Raw genomic sequence first — 26869 nt, 5'->3', positions numbered from 1 at the left:
CAACGTGCCTATGTGGACGGCGGTGCACGCTTTACAGGGTGTAGTGCGGTGTGGTTAATTTTCGACTGTATTAACACCAATTATGTCTGTACCGTTAACTTTACTTACTCTACGATTAATTCTCGTTTTGTATCTCGTTGAGGCCTAAATTTGATACCATTTGCTACGACGCTTGGAGGCGCGAAAGGACCTTTTTTTTTTTCCGGAAATGGTTACAAGATACCCCGATATGCCGAACGCGTGTAAAGCCAGCTAAGACAACCTTGTCCTAGAAAAAAAAAATTCCTTGTTGAAAACGATACCGCGCCCACCTGCACGAAGAGAGAAATCGAGCGAAATGAGGAAAGGTGCCTCACGTCAGAGGCAGAGTATGAACGCTACAGACTAAAATCGAGTCTCGTAGCTAAACAATTCTAGTTCATCTGTATGAGCCTCGCACCAACTTTAAGCTCGACCTTTTGGAAAGACTAAGTTGCTGGAACTTGCTCAGCAGCACAGAGCAATCACTGTTGAAAGTCGAGCGTTGTGAAAGCAAGTATATCTGCAAGCAGGGCAGGCCCGCTGCGGTGGCTAAGTGGATATAACGTTCTGCTGCCGAGCACGAGGTCGCGGGCTCAATTCCCTGCCACGGTGACTGCACTTACTTGGGGGCATGATAAAAAACTCTAGATGGTCCAAGGCTAAACCGGAGTTCTACACTGAGGTGTCTCGCATAGCCCGAGTGTGCCTTTTGGGTCCTTTAACCCCGTGAACAAATCAACAAGCCGGCACGAAGGGCTAGCGCACGTCTATGCTGGTGCAGTCGACGTGCCGCATTAACGCACACGATGCGTAACTTCAGCAGAAGGGGCTTTTCGTGGCTGGTTAAAATAGCGCGAGATATTAGTGTAGGGAACGATCCCGTGACGCCACGTTCATTCGGGTCTGAGAGTTAAAGTAGGTGTCAACGCATAAACAGCCGGGCATCGTCGAATTTGCCCGAGGTACCGTCAGTCAAGATTATGTGCTGCAGTCGGTATTTCGTGAACGAGGCATGATGCAAGCAGAACACGCTCATGAAAATCCATGACAGTGTCATAAGAGATTGTATCGTTTAATGCGAGGCCTATGTTGCCTAAGATATTGCGCTTCTTTCACGTATAATAGGGAGATTCTGCAACTTATAGATGGTTCCTCAACCACCGCTCGGGCTTAGCAAAAAAAAAAAAAAAAGGAAAGGTCTGCGGATAGCGTATGCTGCTGTGAATATCTCAGCCAAGTTTTGCAGTCGTGCGCTTCGCGTGGAGTTCTCAAGCGGAGCGCGAAGTCACCTTTATCTCAACCCGTCTTCTCTGGACGCTTTATTTCGTAAAATAGCAGATGCCCATACGCAGCCGCTATTGGCCAATAGCCCACATTAATCAAGGAGGGTGTATGAACCAGTGAGCTTCTTCCAACTGTTACTGTATATGACACAGTTTAATAAGCAGGGTGAAGCAAGCGAAAATGTGCTTTCAAATTTCGATAATAATTACGCACTTCTGGAAGAAGCCGACTATTGTTTACTCACGCTCGGCCGCGACCGCCCGCATAGGAATTAAACTTTGACCACCCTGCTTATCGGTGTCATATCCGTCGGGTCTCACTAATTTCGACTAGTTTTGAACACCCAACTAGCCTATAACCACGCGAAACTTAAGGTCAGATCACACGTACGCTTGCCAGCGCGCGCTCAGTCGTGGCCGCTCCTGGTTAGAACCTACGGTTCGTATTGACTATTGATAACGCTTCAAAATGCGTAAGTTTGATGTGGCTACTATCCGTCGGTCAAGCTGGTGCAGGAAAAACCTGACACGAACCATGCAGCACGGCCAGGCTGGAGCATATGGGCGCGAGCAGGCACTCAAGCTGTTCAAGCCCTGTCGTGAACAAAGCAAACGCTGCGCACACGCACTGCCGTTGCATGTAACTGCGGTCTGCTGCGTAGCGTGGCTACCGCGGCCGCCGCGGGGTGCCGCGGTGCGTCCGCTGGGTGAGCGCACTGCGGATAGCCGAGGGCAGCCGCGTTTGGGGCGTCGTAGACGCCAAAATCGGAAATAGTGGCGTCTTCGTGAACATGCAAAATCAAATATAAACAGCGCGCCACGGTGATGTGGGCATGCCCGTTGTGGGCATACCCCGCTCTGCCATAGCCTTCGCAGTGCAAGTCATTGTAGAAGGAACGGAAGCACCGCTAACGCGGTTTGATTGACAATAACTCCTGTTCTGCTGAACGCATTGAAGTACTTCTTGCGGTAACGTATTTCTGAAATAGTTTAATTTAACTTCGAATGCATTTCTCGACTTCGGTAAAAGGTGGTTCAGGGCCCCTTTAATACAAAAACGTGACATTGGAGGACAGTATATTATGCAGTTCAGTGCAGTCGGCGCGCGTGGTAACTGGGCGGCCGAAATTGCGCACGGCGAAGCCCGATCGTGTACATTTTGGCTCGTTCATACCAGCATATTTGGCGTTTATAGTGTGGCACGAAATCTGTCACCGACACGCCGCGTGATTCACATCACTTTGCCGTCACACTGCCGGAGTTGCTGCCAGCTTTCCAAATACTGCGAAAACAGGAGCCGCGTTTATATGAATGCAACAGTAGCGTATTGCATTTCCTAGCGCATGACAGTGTTTAATTGTGGCGCTTACCCCTTCGTCCAAAACAAGCCGGAACTTGTTTTCGGCGAGTGCGCCTCGCCCTTACCTAGAGCAAAGCACACGCCGGCGGCAGTCTCATTTTTCGTCCCTCCTCGATGCGATACGCCAGTGTTCGCATGCACTGCATGAGTCGACTTACGATCTACCCTCTCATGCGGCATTAGTGCGATTCAACTTCCTAGCGCATTGCCGTCGTATGCATGGATGCGATGCTCTAGAATGCGATGCGCCACCTGTCGCCTTCATGTGCGTTCTGCCGAGCACGCATTGACACGTCCGATTGGTGTTTCCCTCTCCACCTCTCTCTCTCTCTCTCCTTTTCCTCTTTTCCCTGCTCGCATCGAGTTTGCGCGCTTTTATTTTTCGCATCAGTTCGTCATTCACAACATTATACTTGTGCTAGGTGTGGTGCTATACGTGCAGAGCCGGGCAATTTCTCACAAAATCTGTTAACATATCCGCTGTTGCTGCAGTCGACACAGACACTTGAGACGACTGCGAGATGCCGAACGCGGTCGGCTCCATTCGGAGATTGCCGCAAGGGTTGACTCAGTTGCTGGCTCGGGTTCTGATAGGTCCGCGGCGTGAAATTTTGGCGGCAGCAACGGCAGTAACCGGTCTGGAGCCGACAGGCGCGCAGAGGGTAGTTTCGACGGAATTCGCCACATCCGAATTGGATTCCGCGCCGCTCTAAACTCCAAATGTCCCAGTGTGAACGAGCATTAAGCCCTACGACAGTATGCCGCGTTCTCCATCCCATGGGGAATAGAGTTCATGTGCTTCGTTCAAGGCCCGCCATTATTTCAACCCATCAACGCGATCCCTTTGAGCTGGTGGCCAAGGAATGGCTGCACATCCGCGAAGCTGTCGTGGCTGTGTAATGTGTCTATACTGTAGGACGCGATGATCGGCGACGGAGCAGCTAAGCTCAATAAATGGCTAGAATATATGTTCACCGGCACTTCTTTCTTCGTTTTGGCTTGCTTTCTTAGAATTACTTTCCCTTTCTTTTCTTTTTTTTTTTTTTACACACACTTGTGTGTTCGGGCCGAAGGCTTGGGTAAACAATGCATTTAGGCATGTATTGCTAACTGCTAGTTTTCCTTATTTTTCCTTTTTTTTTCTTTGTAGAGCGCAGGGCCACTCGCTCAAGGGAACGCTTGTAGGAAACAGAGTTTCATACAATTACTATAGGGAACTGTGGCGCTAGTGTTTACGGTAGCTGCAAGCGGGGCAGTTCAGTGAGCATGGGAATGATTGGCAGTACCTGTATTCGCCTAAACTTGGTCCTTCTGGTTTTAAATGGCTTCGTAACTTTCCAAGGTGATCATTTTTTTCAACAGAGTACTGCGTCATAAATAATTTAACATTATTAAAATTATCCGACAGCAGGAACACAGGACCTCTAGCGCAGAATCCCGGTATTGAAACCATTACGTCACCGACGCATGGACAAGTGGAACCACTGCAATTAGCAGCGATTATGCGTGATTGCAGAGTCTTATTACCTTCTGCACTTACAGAAGTATAACTTGCTTTCGAATTTAGGCCAATTTAGGCCCAGATAAAGCGTGATAAACGCAGCTACAAGAACGTCTCACGCTCCAAGCACGAAGATCAGACAAATCCATGTGCTACCAATCATTGCCATGGTGGCTGAACAATCGCAGCGCCAGAGTTCCCTCTAGTAATTGTAGGAAACTCTTATGGCACGAAGAGCATATATAATGGTAGGAGCATATACGAAGAGCTCCGCAGACTTTTGTTCTCATCGTGGACTATCCCTCATTCTGACTATAGCCTTTACAGCGCCATCCTCCTGGGAGGACAGTAGGGCGCCCTGCACCCGACGTCTTGCCACATTCGCGCTATTACTTGTATTTTTTTTTTTTTTTTTTGTATCCTGTACATAGCTGATGTTACTGGATTTTCACCCATATTTGATGCTGGTAACACTAGAATGGTGGTAACACTAAGCGCGTCAGTTTACAAGATCGTTTTCTTTTGTTCGTCTCCTTCTTTCTTTCTTTTTTCTTTTTTTGACTACACAGGTTTTTTAGAACAAGGCTATGAGCGTAGCGAATCGAATTTCAGCGTTGAACTCGGGTACTCAGGCAAAATCGAAACTGACCACGCTGTCGTGTCAGACCTAAACGCCGCGCGATGAAAATGGCGTCGAAGTTTGAGACTGAACGTTGCGAATTTTCGTGGCAGATACTGATACGGCATGTTTTGCCTGGCAAGTATCTGCCGCGACGTGCCGTATTAGTATTTGCCGAGACATTCCATCATTCAAACTTCGTCGCACACTTCGCCATAGGGCGTTTGTCGTAGCAGCGGGGCGGTGTTGGAATCGTACCGCTGGCACGAGTTGTTGGGGTCTCGGTGCTGACGCCCGTTATTGCCAATGGGTCGCAAGCCCCAAGGGTAGCGTTGGCCTGGCGGCCTGGGGCACTGGAAGCATCCGAAGGTCCCGGCAAAGCAAGAGAAGACTGGTAACAAAACAACTTGTTTATTCTAACATAGCAAAAGAGCGGCCGGTCAGGTCGACCGGAGTGGAGAGACGGGAGAGCACGTAACTCAATAGTACAAATCGGAGCCTCTCTTCTGGCGTCCGGGGGCAGCTGCTCTTATACCCTCGGCGTCGCGGTCCAAAAGGGAAGGAGGGAAGGTCACGGGATGAAGGTCACGGGACGGCGCAGCAGGGGCCCACGACGGCGCGAGCGGTTGAGCCGAGAGACCTCCAGGCCCCTCATTCGGGGAACTCCGCTCCCCGGCTGCCGCGCTTTGACAAGCGAGGGCACACACACACACACGCACACACGAAGACACGTGGCACTGAAACACGCCTGGACACGCTTGGCGGGTAGGCGTTGCGGCGTCGTTGAACAGGCCAAAATGTCCGCCGTTTTGAACAAAGCCCCGGCGTCCGTTGCATCCGCGCCGGCATTACCGCGCGTTGTAGGCGAAACGTAACAGACCGCCCCGCCGGGGGAAGGAGATCCCGATGGTCAGGGGACTGCATCCGCTGTCCGGAGGGATGTCGCTCGATGATGCTCATAACCGAAGTTGGGCGTCCTTGGCGTTTCTTGAGCGCAGCGCACAGAGAAGGCCTCGTTCTCACGTTCAGGTGCACACAGGACACTGCAAAGTGACTTCGGGAGAGTTGACATTTTTGTTCTCGTTTCCGGCAAGCGTTAGAACCACGCCTGAAAGTCAACCGCTCAGTCAGCAAGCACGGCACAACCCTCACTAAGCCCTGCCAGGCTCTTTCCCCTTTTATACTGCTGCCTAGTGCCTTACAGTAGTTTAGCAGCACTCAGAACGCGTCCACAAATCGGAAAAATTGCACTAAAAAGCACATCATCACTTTGAAACACTACACAAAAGCAATAAGTTAGAAAAAAATCCTGCCTCAGGAAGAAAAACATCAGTAACAAGCAATTTTGAGGCTGATTCCCACGTTAGGGGCTTCGACTTAAGCCATCGGCGTTACCGTTGAGACTCCCCTTTTTGTAACGCACCTCAAAGGAATATTGTTGCAAAGCGAGGCTCCAGCGCAGGAGGCGGCCATTTTTGGGAGAGATGGTCTGCAGCCATTGGAGAGGGCAGTGATCCGTTTCAATGATAAACCTCGAGCCAGCTAGGTAACATGACAATTTCTGAACGGCCCACACGATACACGCACACTCTTTCTCGGTGGCGCTATACGCCTGCTCACGACTCGTCAGCTTACGACTAGCATACAGGACGGGGTGTTCTACTTCTCCATTTTCCCGTTGGCACAGTACAACGCCCATGCCTCGCTCACTAGCATCACACTGAACAACGAACCCTTTTGTGTAGTCGGGCGATCGTAGCACAGGCTGGCTTGTTAGGGCGCTTTTTAGGGCGCTAAAAGCTCTTTCCTTCGTCTCATCCCAGACGACTGTTTGCGGCTCTGTCTTTCTTAGAGCATCCGTCAAGGGAGCCGCGATATCAGAGTACCTGGGGATGTACCTCTGATAGTAGCCGGCGACACCTAAGAACGACCGAATATCGGTCTTCGTGCGCGGTTGCGGGAAGTCTCGCACAGCGGCCACTTTTATTTCAGAGGGGCGGCGACGACCCCGACCAATCACGTGTCCGAGGTAGACAACCTCGGCCTGTGCTAACTGGCACTTGGGAGCCTTGACTGTCAAGCCCGCATCGCGCAGGCGGGTTAGCACTGCCCGCAAGTGCGCCATATGTTCCGGCCAGGATGCGGAGAATATCGCTACGTCGTCTAGATACGGTAAAGCGAATTCTTGCTGTCCCCGCAACACTTTATCCATGAGGCTTGAAAAGCAGTATGGCGCGTTCTTCAAACCAAAACTCAAAACTTTAGGACGGAATGTCCCCATTGGTGAAATGAACGCCGCATACCTACTAGCCTCTTCTGTAAGTGGAACCTGCCAATAACCCCTGACAAGATCTAGGGTGGAAATAAACTGAGCGCTACTCACTCTCTCAAGGCGCTCCTCGATGTTAGGGATCGGATAAATTTGATCCTTAGTGATGGAATTAAGCCTGCGGTAGTCGACGCAAGGACGAGGTTCCTTGCCCGGTACCTCAACTAAAATCAAAGGGGAGGTATAATCACTCTCACCCGCTTCAATAACACCGAGCTGTAGCATTTTCTTTACCTCAGCCTCCATAATATCGCTCTGGCGGGGTGACACCCGGTACGCCTTGGATCGTACTGGCTCTGGGGAGGTAAGTTCTATGTCATGAGTAAGGACAGAAGTCCTACCAGGCCTCTCAGAGAACAGACCTTGAAACTCTTGTAAGAGCTGGTGTAGTTCGGTTTTCTGCTCAGGCGACAGCGATGCTTTACTTATTAAGTCACTAATGACTTGATCGGCGTCTTTCCTGTTTGTCACTGAGCCTAGTCCCGGAAGCTCGACCGGAAGCTCTTCTAACTTTCCCGCATCGGGAATTTCCTCTCCAGTATCTGGTACCCTTAACGCTACAGGCTCAATTTTATCCCGTTCGGGCGTGCTCCGAATACCAGCTTGCTGCGCCTCTGACCCTTTTTCATCGTTCAACAACGTCGGCCCCGCAACTACCGCCTTTGCAGCGAGCTCCCGAACCTTCGATCTGGTTAAGGCCTGAACGCTAGCCTCACCAAACAAAAGCCCCTTCTCGCGCAGGAGGTGATCGGACCTGTTCGAAAATAAGTACGGGTACTGGGGGGGCAGCATAGATGACACTGCGGCCTCCGTCTCAAGTGCTCCGAAAGGTCCTTCAATAAGCACTTTTGCTACCGGCAGACACACGCTATGAGCTTCCACAGCTTGCTTGATCCATGCGCACTCGCCCGTGAACATATCGGGTTCTACGTAAGAGGGGTGAACGACATCCATCGTAGCTGCGGTATCGCGAAGCACTCGGCACTCTTTCCCGTTCACGAGGAGGTCTCGCATGTAAGGCTCGAGAAGCTTGATGTTCTCGTCAGTGCTGCCTAATGAAAAAAACACGACTTTTGGTTTTGTTTCTGGGCACTGCGCCGAAAAGTGACCCGGCTTCTGGCACGTATAACACAGGCGCGCTTGCCTCGCCTCGAACCGCTTTCTGCGTTCGGCTTCGGCTGCCGCCGTCTCCTTACGTTCGGTCGGACACTGCGCCGAAAAGTGACCCGGCTTCTGGCACGTATAACAAACGCGCGCTTGCCTCATCTCGAACCGCCTTCTGCGTTCGGCTTCGGTTGCCGCCGTCTCCTTACGTTCGGTCGGACTGCTTTCACTCGCATCCGAACTACGTGTGTCCCCCTTTGCTCTCATGGGCGTGAACTTTGGCCTCTCAAACTTGGAGCCAAATTCACCCTTTTGACCGTCCTTAGCTCCACGAGCCCGACGCGTCACAAACTCCTCGGCTAACTCAGCGGCTCTAGCCACCGTACTAACGTCTGGCCTATCCAAGACCCAGTACCGCACGTTCTCAGGTAACCGACTATAAAACTGTTCTAGCCCGAAACACTGCAGAACTTTCTCATGGTCACCAAACGCTTTCTCTTCTTTGAGCCACTCCTGCATGTTTGACATAAGCCTGTACGCAAACTCTGTATATGACTCACTTCTGCCTTTCTCATTTTCCCGAAACTTCCGACGGAACGCCTCCGCTGACAGCCGGTACTTTTTTAGCAGACTCGATTTCACTTTGTCGAAATCCTCTGCCTCCTCTCTCTCCAAGCGAGCGACTACGTCGGCCGCCTCGCCGGGTAGCAAAGTGAGCAAGCGCTGTGGCCACGTTTCCCGAGAGAACCCCTGCTTCTCGCACGTTCGCTCAAAGTTAACCAGGAACAAACCAATGTCCTCTCCAAGCTTAAACGGCCGCATCAGGTCAGTCATTTTGAACAATACTCGTTCTCCTGCACCGTGTGCCTGACTTCCATTACGAGCGCGTTCCATCTCTAACTCGAGACGCTTCATTTCCAAAGCGTGTTGACGGTCGCGCTCTTCTTTTTTTTCTTGTTGCTCTCGTTCTATCTGTTCTTTACGTTCACGCTCTTCTTTTTCTTTCTGTTCTTTTCGTTCGCGCTCCTGTCTTTTTGCCGTCTCCCTCTCCTCAATGGTCTCAAGGCATTCCGACAGCTCGTCATCCTCAGCTTCTAACTCAAGAATAGCCCTTAGCAGTTCTGGTTTTCTGAGTTTGTCTGAGACATCCAGACCCAACTCTCTCGCAAGCTCCAACAATTTCGGTTTGCGCAACGACTTCAAATCCATGGCTGCTCTGAATGCTGCTTTCTCTACTGCCTACTATTGTCTTGCCGCAAACTAACCCGGTAGCAACGACAACCACAATTACCAGCTCTGTTTCTAACACTAACAAAAGCCTGGCAAAACTCAGAAGAAGAAAGTCCCGCACTCACCAAACCTTGCAGCCAAGACTTCAGCGCAGTCGTTCCGCTGCAGGCAACCAGTCATCACACAGGGCTCGTTGCGCTGCTCCCGGATGGTCGTTGTGCTGCTCAGCATACAGTCAACCGCATCTCTTCGCTGCTGGCCTCCGTTGTCGCGATCTCACCGCTGGCAACCAGATGTTGGAATCGTACCGCTGGCACGAGTTGTTGGGGTCTCGGTGCTGACGCCCGTTATTGCCAATGGGTCGCAAGCCCCAAGGGTAGCGTTGGCCTGGCGGCCTGGGGCACTGGAAGCATCCGAAGGTCCCGGCAAAGCAAGAGAAGACTGGTAACAAAACAACTTGTTTATTCTAACATAGCAAAAGAGCGGCCGGTCAGGTCGACCGGAGTGGAGAGACGGGAGAGCACGTAACTCAATAGTACAAATCGGAGCCTCTCTTCTGGCGTCCGGGGGCAGCTGCTCTTATACCCTCGGCGTCGCGGTCCAAAAGGGAAGGAGGGAAGGTCACGGGATGAAGGTCACGGGACGGCGCAGCAGGGGCCCACGACGGCGCGAGCGGTTGAGCCGAGAGACCTCCAGGCCCCTCATTCGGGGAACTCCGCTCCCCGGCTGCCGCGCTTTGACAAGCGAGGGCACACACACACACACGCACACACGAAGACACGTGGCACTGAAACACGCCTGGACACGCTTGGCGGGTAGGCGTTGCGGCGTCGTTGAACAGGCCAAAATGTCCGCCGTTTTGAACAAAGCCCCGGCGTCCGTTGCATCCGCGCCGGCATTACCGCGCGTTGTAGGCGAAACGTAACAGCGGGCTCGGTTGGGACTGGTTTGAGCGTTGAGATTTGATAATGAATATCTCGAATTAGATGCGATCTTCAAGATTTTTCCGAAACGACAGTGCGTTAAAATATGCCTGCCTCCAAGTTTTCCATTTAAGCGACTGCCCCCGATGCACCAATAAAAAGTTAATTAAAGAATATTTGTAAATTAGTCTTCTGAAACTCACGTTAATAACAAGTTATTTCCCCCTCGCCGACGAATTCCTCTGCAAAAACGTCGTGTTCGCTACAGCCATAGCGTTTTTCTAAAAAATCTGTATAATATAGAAGAAAAAAAGGAAAAGTCGGTATCCTTCCATGGCAGCATGTGACCGTGAGAGGAGCACACGTTGAGCTTCAGTGTAACGTTTTAGCAAAGGCTCCCAAGCTTGGCAAAGTGCGTGGTCTCCAGGACAGCTGCGCGCACACAGATGGTCTGTTGCCAACGCAGGTCTCGGTAGAGGGTCGCGCGCTCGTCGCGGTGTGGTGTGGCCAACAAACGCACGCCCTGCTTGCGTCCTGAAAACGAGGATATCCTTCAGTAAAACTGCCTGTAGGAGCGGGATCGACTTTTTTCGCAGCAGAGCTTGCGTCTCCCCCGTGAAACTGTAGCCGTGGAAAAAACGCTCCCTCAAGGTCGCTTTCTGCACGGGTAGCTGCTGTTGGAGGCAGCTGACGAAGTGCGACGCTGATAATGATGTGCAGACCCGCGCGGAGTGCGCGAAGAAACGAGTGGGTTTCGCTCAGAATAAAGGTCATGTGAGGCCTTCAAGGTGCGCGGCGTGTACAATTATATCTCGCTGTCCGGCTCCCATATGCATGTGCCTCGCTCTTCGTATATAAGCGATACGGGGCCCGATGTATAATTCCCCCCCCCCCCCCCCCCCTAAGTTGCGCGATGTTTTGCGTAACATTAAGGAGAAGATACATTCGTTAGTGCTCCCAGACGGGCTAGCGTATGGTGCCGAACATGGAGTGGGCTGTACAGTTTGTCTCGGGCGTTAATGAACGGACTCGCAATTAAATAGCACTGGTGTATTTCCGATGAGTCGAGCAGCGTTGTTTGTGCGCCCGGTCCTGCGACATATCATTTATCGCGGGATAGGAAAGCATAACATACACATACATGATACTCGCTGCTGCTGTCTGTCTGATTACGGTCTGAGAAACGCCTGACGTACAAAAGTTCAGGTTCCGTGCTGGGCTCCACCCGAAACGAGGGGAGGTTCACGCATCTGCGCGACCTTGCAGGCGCTCCTTGCATAATAAATTATAATAGTGTGGATTTTACGCGCCAAAACCACGATCTGATTATGAGGCACGCCGTAGTGCGGGACTCCGGAATAATTTGGACCACCTGGGGTTCTTTAGCGTGCACCTAAATCTAAGTACACGGGTGTTTTCGCATTTCGCCCCCGTGCTCCTTGCATGTTCACTCGGTCGGTGCTGGCGACGAAGTTATAAGAGACTTTGTCTAACGATCCCGTTTCATTTCCATTCTTTTCGCTCTTCGCGTCATTAAGTTGGACGCCACCGCGCAGCCGTTATCACTGGCATCAGCCACTCGGTGCGACGCATAAGAATGACAAAGAATGAAATAAACTTTAACTTACCTTACAAAATTCATTCCCAAAATCAAGCTATGATGAAAATCTGTTGCCTGAGCTTTGGGGGCATCGCTCTGCGTGTCATTCCCTTTTCCGCTGAACAGAACTGGTGATTCTGTACATGCAATTCAATTGACGATATATACGTGAAGTAGTATGGCGTGACATGCTTAGAGGCGTGCTCCCGCTTGATCGCGGCTTCATATCTCGCTTAGTCATCTCAAAACGTGCATCTTCTTGTGTACAGTACATAAAAATTGTGGGCGTCGTCGCGTTGCACACAACCTGTCGGATCGAAGTGAACTTTATGTTATTTATACATAAATAACATACGCCCTTGTAGGAGTGAACGCAAACGAAGAGAGAAGAGAAACACGTAATTGAACATACACTTGTCTAAACTTTATTGATATCTATTAAGACGGAAAACAATTTTTTTTGTGAAAATATCTTACTTCGTACAATATCATCATCAGAAGTATAGCCTACATACAAAATGACCGCACATTGACAATTTTCTGCAGATATTTTTGCATCAAATTCATGCACGCAAAAGATGATGATCTCTGGTAGTGAGCTCTAAATAAAAATGGCATGAGGAAATAGGGAAAATTGGTGCACAATAACGTGGTTGACATGCTGCCTTATGGTTTTATGATGATGTGTTCTGGGAACGCATAGGAATGGCTCCTTTTTATAATATTCTCTTACTTAGTCCATGACTACGTAAGATTAGCACACATATTACAATCTGTAGCGCATATGAGGCACGGTCTTTACTTTTAAGATGATGCTTTAGCTCGGGCCCAACTCCGACGCGGCCTATTCAAACACATGTAAAACGCAAAAACGGGTCGGAATGCAAAAAAAAAAAAAAAAACTCTGTTGTAATCGTGCTTTTGGGGCACGTTATGGCAATCCCTATACGACGTCTCATAACTAGACCTGAACTTCGGGCAAAATGTCTGTTTTTCCTTACGTCGTTATCGGGCCTACTTATTATATAAGCATAAACTATGGATCTAGAAACATTTTAGTGCACTGTTGTGCTGGCCTAAATATGCCATTTTTTCCATTTTGTTGTAGCCTTATTTTTTTTTATAATGTTGTAACACGTTGGGGAACTTGGCTGAAAGCAGCTGATTTTTACCACAAACACTTTGCCAGTTTAAAGGCTGTTGAGAGTTTTGGAGCAGGCGAGATCATCGTTGTGAGAAGCGCTCAAGCCGTACTTGTGTGCTCGCTCCACGTTCTTAAGCCGACGTCATCGAGAAACTTGAATACTCGGGCGAAACTCTGACCAGGAATGCGGGGCTCATTTTGGATTTTCACAAAAGGTTCGCAACCATCCCCAATGAACCTGTGGCCGATAGTTCGAAAGTTCCATCTGTCTCGAGCAAAAATCCTGGGTGTTTGGTAATGAAAGAACTGTCAAAGGTTTTGACCGGCGAACCTTGCGCAATTCCAGGGGGCATGGGATCTGAAGTACAAGTATGCGCCGCTATCTTCGGTTGATGTTGAGCATTCTTTTTCTGATTAAAATTCCATACTCAGTGAAAAAGGTGCAACATAAAATCCGAAAACCTTGAGTGGTGCTTGTTTGCCACTGCTCTCACAACTTTTCTCGTTATTTCTAGTCGCACTACATTTCAAATAAATATTGTAACCTACGCAAATCGCCTCATTCCGTTTCATCAAACGAATAAAATAAATGTCACAGAACATAGGTATAGTGGGCTGTGTTGCTTAGAAAATCATAATTTATTCCCAGATCCACAGCGGGAGTTGTATGTCTTCATTGTCAGCTGTAGGGTCTGTTATAGGCACCTAAAACAGAATTCTTTTAGTGCGTGAAAATCTGGTCTCTATCATAACCCACTATGTAGTTTATAGGCGTTAAAACCCCAGTTTTACCGTGCACTGGGTGCGCGTTAAAGAGCCCCAGGTGGTCAAAATCAATCCGGCGTTCCCCGCTACGGCGTGCCTCAGAATCATATCGTGGTTTTGGCACGTACAACCACAATGAGTGAGTGAGTGAGTGAGTGAGTGAGTGAGTGAGTGAGTGAGTGAGTGAGTGAGCGAGTGAGCGAGTGAGCGAGTGAGCGAGTGAGCGAGTGAGCGAGCGAGTGAGTGAGTGAGTGAGTGAGTGAGCGAGCGAGCGAGCGAGAAAACTGTATTTCGAATCGGAACGATTCGCGTCCGGCGAGTTAGTGGGCTGAGGCCCCCGCCGAGGTTAGGGCCAAGAGTATGATTAATTTCCTAAACCCCACAATTTAATAAATGCTATAGAGGGTGAGTCTTCCAATAGCTTAGATAAAACGTGAATTAAAGGGCTAGATAATAACGTTGAATAACGTTACGTTAAACATAGACTAAAGCGAAATGGTTTAGTGAGCTTCAAGTGTGAGCAGCGGTCTTATATCGCGCAGAAACCAAGAGCTCTTTAAACGCTGCTGATGTCCAACCTGCAGGAAAATAAGGTTTCACGCAGATGTATAGCCATACGAGACTAACGGGCAGTGAGGCCAGGGAAGGCATAAAGGAAACTGATTTAAATTGAAATGTAAAAATTATAATTGCGGTATATTTGCGATAAGCTCATATTTCAATTGATGGAGGAAATGAGAAATAAAAGGGGAAGAACCACTGGTCACGGTCATGGGTGACTATGCGCGACTGGCCGATCGAGGCACTTTGCGTGTATTCGCGGGTTTCTTTCACGCTCGGAAAAACACTTTTATGTGGCACGTATTGAGCAACCGAAAGCTGTATCGGTACTTTTTCATGACGCTCTACCATTTTCTCATTGACACTTTTAATCTCATTATGACATGAGTTTATTAATCAATTAAGACTCATTATTTAATTAGGCGGAATGCAAACAAATAATCTGAATATCTTCAAGCGACGGGAAACATTACCTTGGTTCTGTCCAGCTACGTGGCCTTTGCATAGTTTTAAAGTCTTCGTCGTCGAGGAGGACTAAAGCAAGGATTGCAAACAAAAAAGCTCAACTGAGTTTGCGTCAATGGCGCGATGCACTTTGCATTTGTAACTTTCGTGACTTCCTTAAGTGCGCATATATATGTTGAGAGGCGGTTTAAGTCTTTAGGCTGGGTTCACGCCGTGTTGAATATGCCAGCGACAGCACCGTTGACCTCGTTTATGCTTGTGCTGCCGTGTCCTCACACTGGTTGTCTTTCGTGCAGCGTCCTGGGGCCAGGTGGTGAGCGGCCTGTTCAACTCGGTGTTCAGCCTGGGGCTGGTCGCCTGCATCGTGAGCCACTACAAGATGGGCGCCCGGTCGTGGAGTGAGCGGCGCAGTCGGCCGGCGCCCCACGACCCGCAGCCCTACCAGCACGTGCTCCTTCCGCCCGTGCAGTCGGTACGCGATCTGCTTCTTTATATTGACTGCCGTCCGTATTGTTAGATAGTTTTGGAAAAAGTGGGTGCAAACGGCTTGCGTCAGCTCGAGGGAGCTTTTTAGTGGGCCAGAAAAGTACCGTCAGTGGCACTGAGCATGCGCGGAAGCCACCTTTTGGTCCTTGAAATGACAGCTTTCAACAGTGAACAACATATGTTCTGCAACTGGTGTACACTCCGACCATGAGTTCGCGTGTTATTGAGTTTAGCCTACATTATTATTTCTCTCTCTCTCTACTTGCGTCTATTGTTGCAGTATTTATTACGAAAAAGGCAGCTTTTTGCCAGAGAGCCCCGTCCAGTCGGGCACCAGTGCTTGCGGATTTCTATACGGCCAGCGATGTCCTCGTATTTGTTAAGAAAGCCACGTCTACTATTAGATTTCAAAAAGCCCATAGCTAGTCTCCACATTTGGGGGTTATCGCTCTTAATTTGGAGACCAAGGCTCGCGAGCTTGCTCTGGTCTTCGGAGTCGCCGCGCGGTCCATGAGGACTCCGGGGCCGCGTGCTGACCCCAGGCGGCGTCTTGTGCAGGCGCTGTACTCGTCGGCGAGCGCGGCGGAGCGCCAGCGGGCCGCCCTGGCCGCGGCGCGCGACGCCCAAGTGCGCGCGGCGTCGGTGCGCGCCGACCTGGCGCTCGAGCTGCCGCCGACGGTGGCGCTGCCCGAGGAGCACCCGTTGGCCGGCAGCGTGCGGCTTCGCGACGCCGACCAGGAGCAGGAGCTGTACGGCGCGTGCGTGCGCGCGCCGCCCAACCGGACGGTGCGCGATGGGAGCCCGCCGTGCGGCGGCGGCCGGCTGCGGCGCGTCGTCGTGCGCTCCAACTCGGTGACCCCCTGCAACCGGACTGCGCGCTGGCATAGCCCGGACTGCCAGCGGCCCGGGGGCGTTTGACCCCGCGCCCCGCGCTATCTGTCTTTCAATGGGCCATGTGATACGCTTCAGTGCCTGCCCCCCCTCGGGCCGCCGCGGCCCGCCCCCCTCTTTGTACAAACACGCCGGAGGGAAGAAGAACAAAGTAAACGTGACGAAGGCATTGCCAGCGCCTGCCCAGGGGACTGACCCTGGGGTCCGCATCCATGGTACAAATGTCTTCACAATTAACTCTCAAGCATTCCTAGTCATGTTGTTGCTTCTGCTGCGAATAGTGCAAGTCTTAGACGAAACCAAATGGGCAAGAGGACCGCTGCTGATGGGACTCTTCGCAAGTGTGTGCGCAGGTTTCTCGCCCGCTGGTGCCCAGAGCCAATTGCGTCGAGTGTCTTACTTGCATTCAAGAAGCCTGTGTACAAAGGCCCACTCATTCTTTAGCGCAATTGGATGCACGTGCTAGTAAAACACACAACTTTTAACCCAACATTTTTCGTTTGTCTTTCACATGTATGTTCAGTAACTTAGGGACAAAAAATAATAAACTCAGTAGTGTACAAATTTTTTAGAATGCATACATATACTCATGCCTTAAGTATTGTTTACAAAATTGGCCGTAAAAATGTGTTTTACCCATAAAGCAGATATACAGCTGTCGCCACTGATGTTATAAACAAATTAAGTACAGACAAGCTTAGCCAACTTTGTTGTAACCCTTGCAAAAGCTCAAACAGGGCCATTGGACTTTTGAGCAATAGTTTCAACCATTGCAATTATTTTGTGTGTTCATTTCTTGTGCTGTACTGTGTCCAGAGCAGTTAGTGCTTATAGTTTTCTTTTTAAACAGCCTTGAAGAATATCAGCACGAATTATGATGCTGTTTGCTGACGCGCTACCAGTTGAGTTTGCCAGCAACTGACTCATTGAAGGAAAACTGTTAGTCACTAGGGTGATGGCCTCCCCTGCGATAGAGCATTTGTGAAGATATTTTTCCATGATCATTCGCGCTTGGTTCCTGCAAAGCTCAGTAGGAAAGAGTGGACAGACTGAGGGGCAGTTGTTGCGCATGCAACAGATGTGTATATATTGTCCAATGCCTATTACTTGTAGAGTTCACCATGTCATCATGACTGTCTATATTCATCATTAAAAATAACTACTGCTGTACTTGTTCATGAAATTCATAACTCGAAGCACATTATTGAGTGGCTGCAAAGTATTCCCTCATTTCAGCAGTCTGTGCTACTGTCTTGGTTAAAGATATATTTCTCATTTATGGTTCCCATGCTGAGTTGTACAGACATGAAATTGCAATCCCTGGCCTTGTGGGCTACGGTTCTCGCTGAGAGGTGCAGGAAGAATTGTGGCTCGTGCAGCTACTGTGGCCCGCTGCTCTAGTGGCTGGCTGTCTCGTAAGAAGCTCTGTCTGGAGAAAAGTTGTCGTAGTCATTGCAAAGGCAGAATAAAAGACTGCATGAATCCCAGTGTTTGGGTTGACTTAAACCAGTGATTGTTGTCGAGGTTAGTTGGGGCTCTATGCAAGTCGCTCCCAGCTTGCAGAATGGACATCTTCTATGGATAGCACTTCTGTCTGCTCGGATGCCAATGCAAAACTCGGTTTCCTTGCACCGTAGACAGACCACTTGTGAGCAAAAATAAACTGCCTTCTGCAGATCGTGTTCCTAACAAAACGAGCGTGGTATATTTTGTAGCATATGTGTGTATTCTACAGACTATGCCCGCATCCGTAAATTACGATGCCTGTTCTTGTAGCAACAGATGTAGCAAAACGAAGCATGATTGACAGCACACTGAGGACTTCTGCTGGACTAATTGATGCTGCTGGTGCAGTGGCTGCTATGCAACATTTTGTTTTCTTGTTGACGCCACTATGTGTTCAAATTAGGGTGGCAGCTGTGTTTTGTTGTGCTGACACAGTTTTGAAATGCAAAACATGAACTTTGCTTTTCATACCTCACTAGTCATACGTGTCAACTTAGGTGTATACTGTGGTGTCGTGGCACAATAAAACTGGGCATGGGAGTCAGGATTATGGTTCGGTTCCCCAGCGCTGCCCTGTCAGAACAGCTGCGCGTTTGCGACACGCGACCCATTCGACAAGGCAGCCAGTGAAGCGACCCCGGGCATTTTTTTTTTTTTTATGCCCGCTCTGGCAGCACCGCGCTGATCTGATTTTATATCCCCGTCTAAATCTTCGAGTTGTAAGCAAGAACTCAACTAATGTAATGTATCTGCCTACACCGATTTCAGAAATCGTGAGTTGCGTTTACGTCTTGGTCTTCAATTCGAAGCGTTTAAACGCACTGGGATAACGAAGGAAATTTTCATCAGGTACAGCTGGGTGTAGTCTGCTTGCCCAGAGATGGGTAGGGCTATATATATTTTTCCGATGCCAATGGTAAATCACTTCTGGTAAACGGAAAGCAGGGTTCAAAATCTCCATCCGTTTACTATGAGTGACTTTTGAAGACGGTGTGTTTACTGCACAGAAGTCTCTCGTCTATCAAAGGCCAGATGCTTCCTCGAACGGGCATAATCCTGTCGACCATTTGCTTGAGGTGTGCGCGAAAACACGGTACAGTCGCCCCAGCGCATGTCGCATTGAATAAGGTTCGGGTATTTCAGTGCGAACATTTTCACTGCATCAGTGAAACTATTTCTGCGCTGTCAGTCCTTAACAGATTGCCGAATTCGTCGCTACAGCGACAGCGCTGTCGTCTTGTGTCATGCGCAGTACTTTCCCTGGATAAAGATTCGTAAAGGGCATCGAAAGTGTGACGTTAAGAAAAACCTTCAAAATTGCCGAAAGTAGTCGTTGTCTATTCCTGTTTTTATTATTTTGCTTTTTTTTTTTGGTAGGCCGAACCGCTGTTCTGAATGATGCGGAGCGAGCGCGTTAGTAGCTTGAGACTGTCCTGACGGTCCGCAGTCTGTCGCCGCGTCTGTTGTGGAGGTCGAAAAGCAAGGTTGCAGGGACACATTGCCGGACGCACGTGAACACTAGCTCTTGCGGCTGGTGCTTCAAAGAGCGCGCGCGAAGAGGTGCTTGTACAACTGTGTGACTGATGTATCCCTTGCATAAGGGGCCTGCAGTTGGTTTAAATAAACGGATAAACATACGGCTTTTTTTTCGAAGAGACAAGTGTTCCGATAGATTTCGTCGAAGGTGTCAAAAACTTGCTGACAGCGCTCCTCCATTGGCGCGCCTTGGATTCAAAACGTGGTGAGTGGGTGACTGTGCTCATTAAGTGTTGGGACATCACTGCAGCGCACTTCGACCAACGCTGAACATGGACGCATGCAGGGGGTCACCTATACTGTGCGTGCTGGTGTTGCATTAACATTTCCAATAATGCAGGTTTTTTTCTAGTAGTAGCGGGTTTTTCGAAGCAAATTCGTAATGCAGTGACCATTCGCATGAAATGCACCTGACACGTCCGTGACGGCCAGCCAGGCGACCACAAAACATGTACTATTTAGGTTTCTGCCATACCTTGACATTTGCACTGTCTATTTACGCCTGTGAAGAGGAAATACGCCTGAGCTCATTGAAAACTGGCCTAAATTTGTCTGCATCCGAGAGCGGTTGCACGAGGAATAGCAGAGCAGTGTGGTAGAGTACTGCGGATTGTTCTCGGCTGCCGCTAAGGCTTCGTGACCTCGCCAGCTACCTTTGAACTGCAACCGCAAGTGGTGTCGACTTATCTGGTGAACTCAATTGATCTGTATCAAGCAGTTCAGACCCAGCTAGTATAGCTCTTTGGCCTGAACCTAATCAAAGAGCGAGGCGTTGCACATCATTTCGCCTTTCTTTTTGAAGGTTCGGACCGGAAGAGAGATGTAATTTATACGCATGCTGAATAAACACACGTTACGGCAACGTGCAATGGCCGAAAGTAATTGTGCCAAGATCGGTAATCTTGCGGTACTTGAGTGCAGTTCGGCAGAAGTGTTCACATTGTCTAAGGAGCCACTCAACATGGCGCTTATGCCGCTAGTTTCTTCCCCCCCCCCCTTTTTTTTTTCTCACCACTGCCCATAGCATGTACATTTTTTTTTCTTTAAATATTTGCTTAAATGTAATCTTCAAGCGTATCGCCCCTAGCGCATAGTTGCCGAAACTGGATATACAAGTCGATGCACACTTGTCTGTTTAGAAATGGCCGGTAAGCTCAGTGGTGGGAGTCTGTTGATGCATTGAAAGTTATCCTCGTGCAACGTCGCCACACGCGAAAGAAAAAAAGCTTCCAAAAAGTATATATATGCATCTGAAACTTTATACTGTGCTGTCTGTGTGCCAGGCAGGAACCAATGTTATAGGGTCATGTATAGCCGAAGTCTATATTCATCTATGAAACCCTAAAGTGAAAGGTTTTCGTTAAAGCTCACGATGCTAAAAACACCTTTTCCTCCATTGCCATTTTAATGTGATTAGCATTCTTAGGATATTTCACGGACTTTCCATGATGTTGCTGTGTTCCTGTGTCTGTTTTCCCAGTCACTGGGTAGCAGTGGCGTAGCCAGAAATTTATTTCGGGGAGAGAGGCACCTGCTTGATCGGAAGCGGAGAGGGTGATGGGGGCGCTGGGCGGGCCCCATATAAACGTGAATTTTGGGGCAGGAGGAAGGCGCTTGTTCGGTGTGCCGCCCCCTAGCTACGCCACTGTTAGGTATAGTTAAAGGTCGAATGGGTAGATCATCATGACTGCTGTGCTGAGGGAACCGTGTTCGAAACCAATCGTTGGACAAACTTGGGTCACTGAGTATGCGACATTGGGTACATGCCGTTGTTCTATGAACCCATTTCACTGCATAACATGTTTACCGCTAAAGAAATACGAGGACAAAGAAAGAAAATATGAAAAGCGACAAGGGGGTAATTTGCAACTATTCAGGACAAATATGCAGAAATGTATTGACAAAGATTACACATGCGCAGCACGCAACGATGAGGTCGCATATCAGGCAGCCTAACGGGACAACCACTTGTCGAAGAAGCTAATCTCTATATCGAACAACTTAGTGGAGGTGTCTCTGATGCACTCTGCGCCCGTTTTTATACGATATGCTTCCAGCTCAAAGGCAGAGTGTTCCTTGCTATCTTCGTCTCCTGGAAACACGGTTCACCCGCGCGGCCGTTACAATGCGCGGGCAAGTGCGCCAGGTCGGCTTTCCTCGACTTTTTGCTCGTGTTCTCTGACTCTTCCATTCAGGCAGTGGCATGTCTGCCCTATGTAGGGCTTGTCGAATGTCAGGGGGATCTGGTATACCACTCCTATAGAACATTTGGCGTACGGTTTGGGAGGCTTTATTCCGCAACCTTGCCTATCTGTAGGCTTTTTGGAGGTGCGTGGGCAGAGATGTGCCAGCTTTGCAAGGGCCGAGAATACAAAGAGGACGCCGTACCTGTCTGCCGCTTTTAGGTTGTGGGTAGCCTTGTGAACATATGGCATCACTACAAGTCTTAAAGGTCGAAGTGGTCGTCCCCACCCTTGCTGTGCACCTTGATCTTTTGACCTGTAGGAAGGCCTCCACCACTGACGTTACGAGCGAGTCAGAGAACCCTGCTGTCTTGAGACGGGACACCTGATTATCAAATGCAACCTGCATCCCGTGAATACACGACTTTCGGAGAGCCGACTCAATCAAAGCATAGCGATGCCCCGTTCGTTTTCTAACCTTCCAGTGAGAAGAGTCATATGGCAACAACTCCCGAGGAAAATACTGCCAGTGCACGTCCTTTGGTAGGAGAAATGCTTAGGTCTAAAAACCGTGGCATGTTCTCACTTCAAGTGAACTAATGGAAGCGTATCATACAGAAAAGGCAGGCGCAGACTTTATCAGCCACATCTCTAAATGTTGTTCGATACAGAGCTCCTTTAAAACTAAAACTGAATTTAAATCCTTTAACATATCTCCTGTGCTGGGCTTAACCGAACCCCCGCCACATATGTTCAGACAAACGCGCGCATTTAGCGACGGCGTCGACGCACCGAACATTTTAACACGTTTCCTGGTGTATAAAGGGTGCTTGGTTGTCTCATGGCTAACGCCCTCAGGTTTAAGAGGTAAGCGAGAAACGCTGGTGGGTACCATTGAAGTTATCTTCTTTGAAGACTTTTTCTGGCAAGTAAAAGTTATGATAACTACGACAAACGACACGTAATGTGTCTTAAGAGGAAGCTCTAACTCGGGACCTCTGATCTAAATACATGGGAAAGGAAAAATCGTTCTCGGGAACCACTGCACGAAATTTGATTAGGTTTGCTGCATTTAAAAAAAACGTTAAAATATAGTGACTTCTGGATGCTATATTTTAGGTCGTCTATTTTTTTAAAATAAAAATGGGCAAACATCGCAAATTTTCTGAAAACGAAACTGTTTACAACTGTAAGTCCGTATATCGCAATACTCTAAATTGCACCTAATAGCACATCTAAAGCACATACAATTGATATATCATGCACGGCTCTCAAGTAGAATACTAATTTGTGAGTAGAACTTTAGCAAAACTCTTGCAAACATAACAAATTCGCGTAACGTATAAACTGACATATCGCTCTAATGGATGCAGTTTACGAAACTGCGGTATCAGTTCCATGCGCAGAGCTACGAATGTGTAAACTTCGTGCATGTATTCTTTTTTTTTAACTTACCAATTGTTCAGAATTCCTTTTAAAATATCTAGGCCCTAAATCGAAATTCTGCTCCAAACAATCACTAGAATTTAACTTTCTCTCTCAAATTCGGCGAACTTTATTAAAATCGGCCAAGTGTGTTTCTCAGAAAAGCGTTTCTGCGCTTAAATGTATTTGAATAGGCGGCATCGGGGTTGGGTCCGAGCTAAAGCTTCTCAAATAAACTTTCAGGGCTATCGCTTGTCAAATTCTCTTGTCAGATATTTCCGTGCGCAGGAGGTTGTCAGAATTGTTGCTCAGTTTCCAACCATGCCTTTTCTCATTGCGCATCTTGTTAAAGCTAGCTGTCGTGCGCTATAAAATTTTTTGACGCCTTAGCGGTAGGGGTGTAACCCAGGGGACAAACCAACACCCTTAAGGGTGTACAGCTTTTAAAAGCGAAGCTTTGCAAACTTCGCCCGAATTTCGTGACCGTGGTTGCGGCCTGGTTGTTCCCTTTGCCAAATAGGCCAACCAATCGCAGCGTAGTACGCGCGCCGCTGGGTTCCTTGCAAAAACCATCAGATGGCGCTCGCTTCCGCGGAGACGCCGGTCGTGCGGAAAAAAAAAATAAAAGAACCAGAAAGCTCACCGTCGCGTATCCGCGGCTGCACGGTAACGAGGAAGTAAACGCGTCTTGCGGATCGAATGGATTCGAATCGCGCTACGTACGTATGCACATGCTTCATCTGAAACCATATAATGCGTTCAAGGCCTCCATCGTTCTTGCTAGTAGTCGGCAACTCCGCTGAACAAAAGGCTCAGCATAATTTGTGTGTGTGTGTGTGTGTGTGTGTGTGTGTGTGTGTGTGTGTGTGCGCGCGCTCGTGCGTGTACTCCTGCACTAGTGTTTCGATTCACACAAAACTCCGCTGTATATGGATTCCAACTCATTGGGTCTGCCTCATTTTTTAGAGTGTGGAGCACAGCGTATCCAGAGCAAAGCGCGACAGAGGAGCCTGGCTGCACACATGATGAGTTTCGGCGATGGCAATACGGTGTGTCGCTACATTGCTTCAGTGCTAATCGCATTAACGTCGACATTCATTGTGAGATAGGCTTTGCTGGAATATTATTTTCGCATCATTTCCGGCAATGACAGAACGCTGCAGACTGCGTCACAGGGGCTGACATTAACGGTGGCACGGCGCAGCGGTGGCATTGAAAAAAGCAATATGCGGTTCGTGAATACGAAGGAAAGAAAAAAATATTGAAAATAGTTGCCGTTTTAGGACTGTGCCATGACGGGGCGATTAAATTGAAGCGCAGACAAGCAAACATCAACGTGGAAATCTTGGAGAGAGCCTTCTTGAAAGGGAACAGCGGGGCTGTCCCATAGATGCCTCATAACAGTATTTAATTCTGCTGGCTTTCGCGAGAAAACTAAAACTAAAGGCTTCTCACATAAAAATCCGACTGAAAGGACTTGCCAGTACAAGCTCAAGTCTATTGCATATAATGCCGCTGAGGTACGTGCGCTCCCTCGTGAATCGTCGCTTGAAGTGCACGTTGACGAACTAGCACGTCAAGGGACTTTAACTAGCGCTAGGAAGGCGCAGATGCAAACACGCCTTAAAGAGGTCTCTGAGTTTACTGCGGGGCGAAATTGTGGCGTCTTTCATGCACGCACTCTGCGAATGACAGATGTTGCCTACAGGACTTCTGTGCACACATTCACGTCTCTTTTCGCCCCCCCCCCCCCCCTTTCTTTTTTCTTTTTAGTGGCAGAAGCATCGAGCGACTCTCTTGTTTCTTGCGCAGCATTTCCGGTTCACCTCCTGAGGCGACCCGGGACGAAATTCAAAATGAATCAGAGAAAAGAAATGTAAAAAATAGTTCAGTACAAAATTCATGAATTTCATCATAAACATATCACAGCATAAGTTTAGTTACGAGTTATTGAAGTGCCTGGAATAATTAGAATTAATTAGAAATCACTGATTGCCGCACACCAAAGCACAGAATCGTAGACATTAGAGACCCGCCACGTGAGCACGACTTTGGTGAAATTCCTGGAAACCCGGAAGTACAAAGCGGAAGTAATAACATCACTAATTACGTCGCACACGAGAAGATGCCACGATATTTACCGGCTAATTAATGGAAAACAGTTGCCTGGCATAGATTGAAGAGCTGCCTAGCAAAGCGGATGTGACGTCACTTCCTCCTCTCTCGCTTCTGTTCCGGCGCTCACCTGCTCGCTCGCTTGCTCGCAACAACTCCGCACGCGCGCTCGTTACACGCTCTGACGTCAGCACCGGAGAGGGGCGTAAAGTGCGCTTCGTGCGACGCTCCCTAGGGGGCTACGCCGCGCCAGGTGGCGCGCGCTCCGCTTCCTCCTCGCCCGCATATCGTGCCAGGGGAAAGACGTTCGCTCGCTTAACCTAACGAACACCAACGCCGAGGTGCGAGTGCCACTAAGTGAGACCTAAGCCAGAGATTAGGGTTGCCTACTATTTTTATTTTTGCGTGATTAGACACATTACCCATACACGTCTTCACGCGTGACGAACTAATATTGCAAGCACTATGCATAACTTGCTATGACGAGTTGAATTTTTGCGTTATTTCACATCTCGGAGGCACACATCACACAAGAGGCCTCACGAGCTGGCGTAAAGATTCAGTACAACTTGCTATCAGAAACAAAAACTTCTTGCAGGGACGACGTTAACTAAATTCAAGCTTTTTGGATGTAGGCGCGTTGCCGGCTCCATTACCTTTTAAAGGGACAGACAACCGCTACGAACACAAATCGAGATAACCCTGCTGATACTAAGAATGCCTATCGTATTGGCTGAAAGTAGCCATGTTTTTCTCATCAAACGTAGGTTTATATTTTTAATTCACTAAAAGTCGCAACAAATGACCTTTGGCGCCCCACGCGGCAAAAATAAAGTTGCATAAGAGGTCTATCACGTGACCTTTTAGGGTATGCGGTTACTGGTATTTTTATTAGTATTGAAATGCAATACACTTTTTACGGTTATAACTTTTTATAACTTACAATGTACAGAGCGGCCTTCGTTTGTAGTTTGCAGAAAAGTGGCGCTGCCTTAGCCTTACTTTCTGATGTGTTGGCTTGGCTCGTCTATGAACAGAATAACGACGACGGGGGCTAGCCATCCATGACGTATGAGCGTACTTGGGGGAAAACGCGGTACAAGTATAAGAAAAGTCTGCATAATAACTTAAGCTTATTGTGCCAGCTTTTTATTTTCAAATGTGGTTGTAAAGGCCTAAATGTAGGTGGTTAACCTCAGTTGCACTCACTCCTTTGAAAGCAGAACGATGGGCGGCTTTCACAATTTGCGAGGCGGGCTATCGGTATCGCTCTCACTTATCAATGTTGCTAAAGGACGGTCTCTTACTTTATTAGAGGCTGCTCAGATCGAAAAATTCTGCTTGCAAAATATCCATGCGCTTTTGGAAGTAACCGCTGCAGGTGTAAACACTATCGAGGGTGAGCTTTGCGTTTAGCTGTAAAGAACTAGGCCCTTAAAAATTGGTTGTCAGTCCCTTTAATAACTATTCATCATGCTATTATGAGGCGTCTATAGGACAGCCCCGTTATCTCACTCCTAGAAGGTTCTTTCCAAGATTCCGTCTGTGTAAGCGTTCGATCTGAAACGAAATTCGCAGTAACAATAGCAAGGGATCTGACGGATGTTCTCCTGGCTCCTTTGCGATCTCACCTCGAAATGCCGGACATATTTGTAGCTTGACCAACCTTTACCTGGGAAAAATATAGTGACACTATCTCTGGCTCTGCATAAGAAGCTACGGGGTGGTGATTCTGCACTTGTATTAGAACGTTGTTAGGATTGGGGGCTCAATCCCATCGCTCGTGATCAGTTGTCAAGATTGGAGTCGGGCATGAATTAGA

General features: G+C 48.7%; 1 protein-coding gene across 3 annotated transcripts in view; it reads left to right on the top strand.

Moving 5' to 3' along the window:
• LOC126545967 (uncharacterized) overlaps positions 1–19429 on the top strand; it is an 85394-nt gene extending 65965 nt beyond the window's left edge. For all 3 annotated transcript variants that reach the window (XM_050194016.3, XM_055061617.2, XM_055061618.2), the window contains exons 2-3: positions 15202–15377; positions 15950–19429. In XM_050194016.3, coding sequence (XP_050049973.1) covers positions 15202–15377; positions 15950–16309 — 536 coding nt within the window. In that variant the 3' untranslated portion in view covers positions 16310–19429. The remainder of the gene's footprint in view (positions 1–15201; positions 15378–15949) is intronic.
• The last annotated feature ends 7440 nt before the right edge of the window (positions 19430–26869 follow it).

The sequence above is a fragment of the Dermacentor andersoni genome, chromosome 1 (genome assembly GCF_023375885.2).
Source record: "Dermacentor andersoni chromosome 1, qqDerAnde1_hic_scaffold, whole genome shotgun sequence".
Taxonomy (NCBI): Eukaryota; Metazoa; Arthropoda; class Arachnida; order Ixodida; family Ixodidae; genus Dermacentor; species Dermacentor andersoni.
This window is presented reverse-complemented; position numbering and strand designations above follow the sequence as displayed.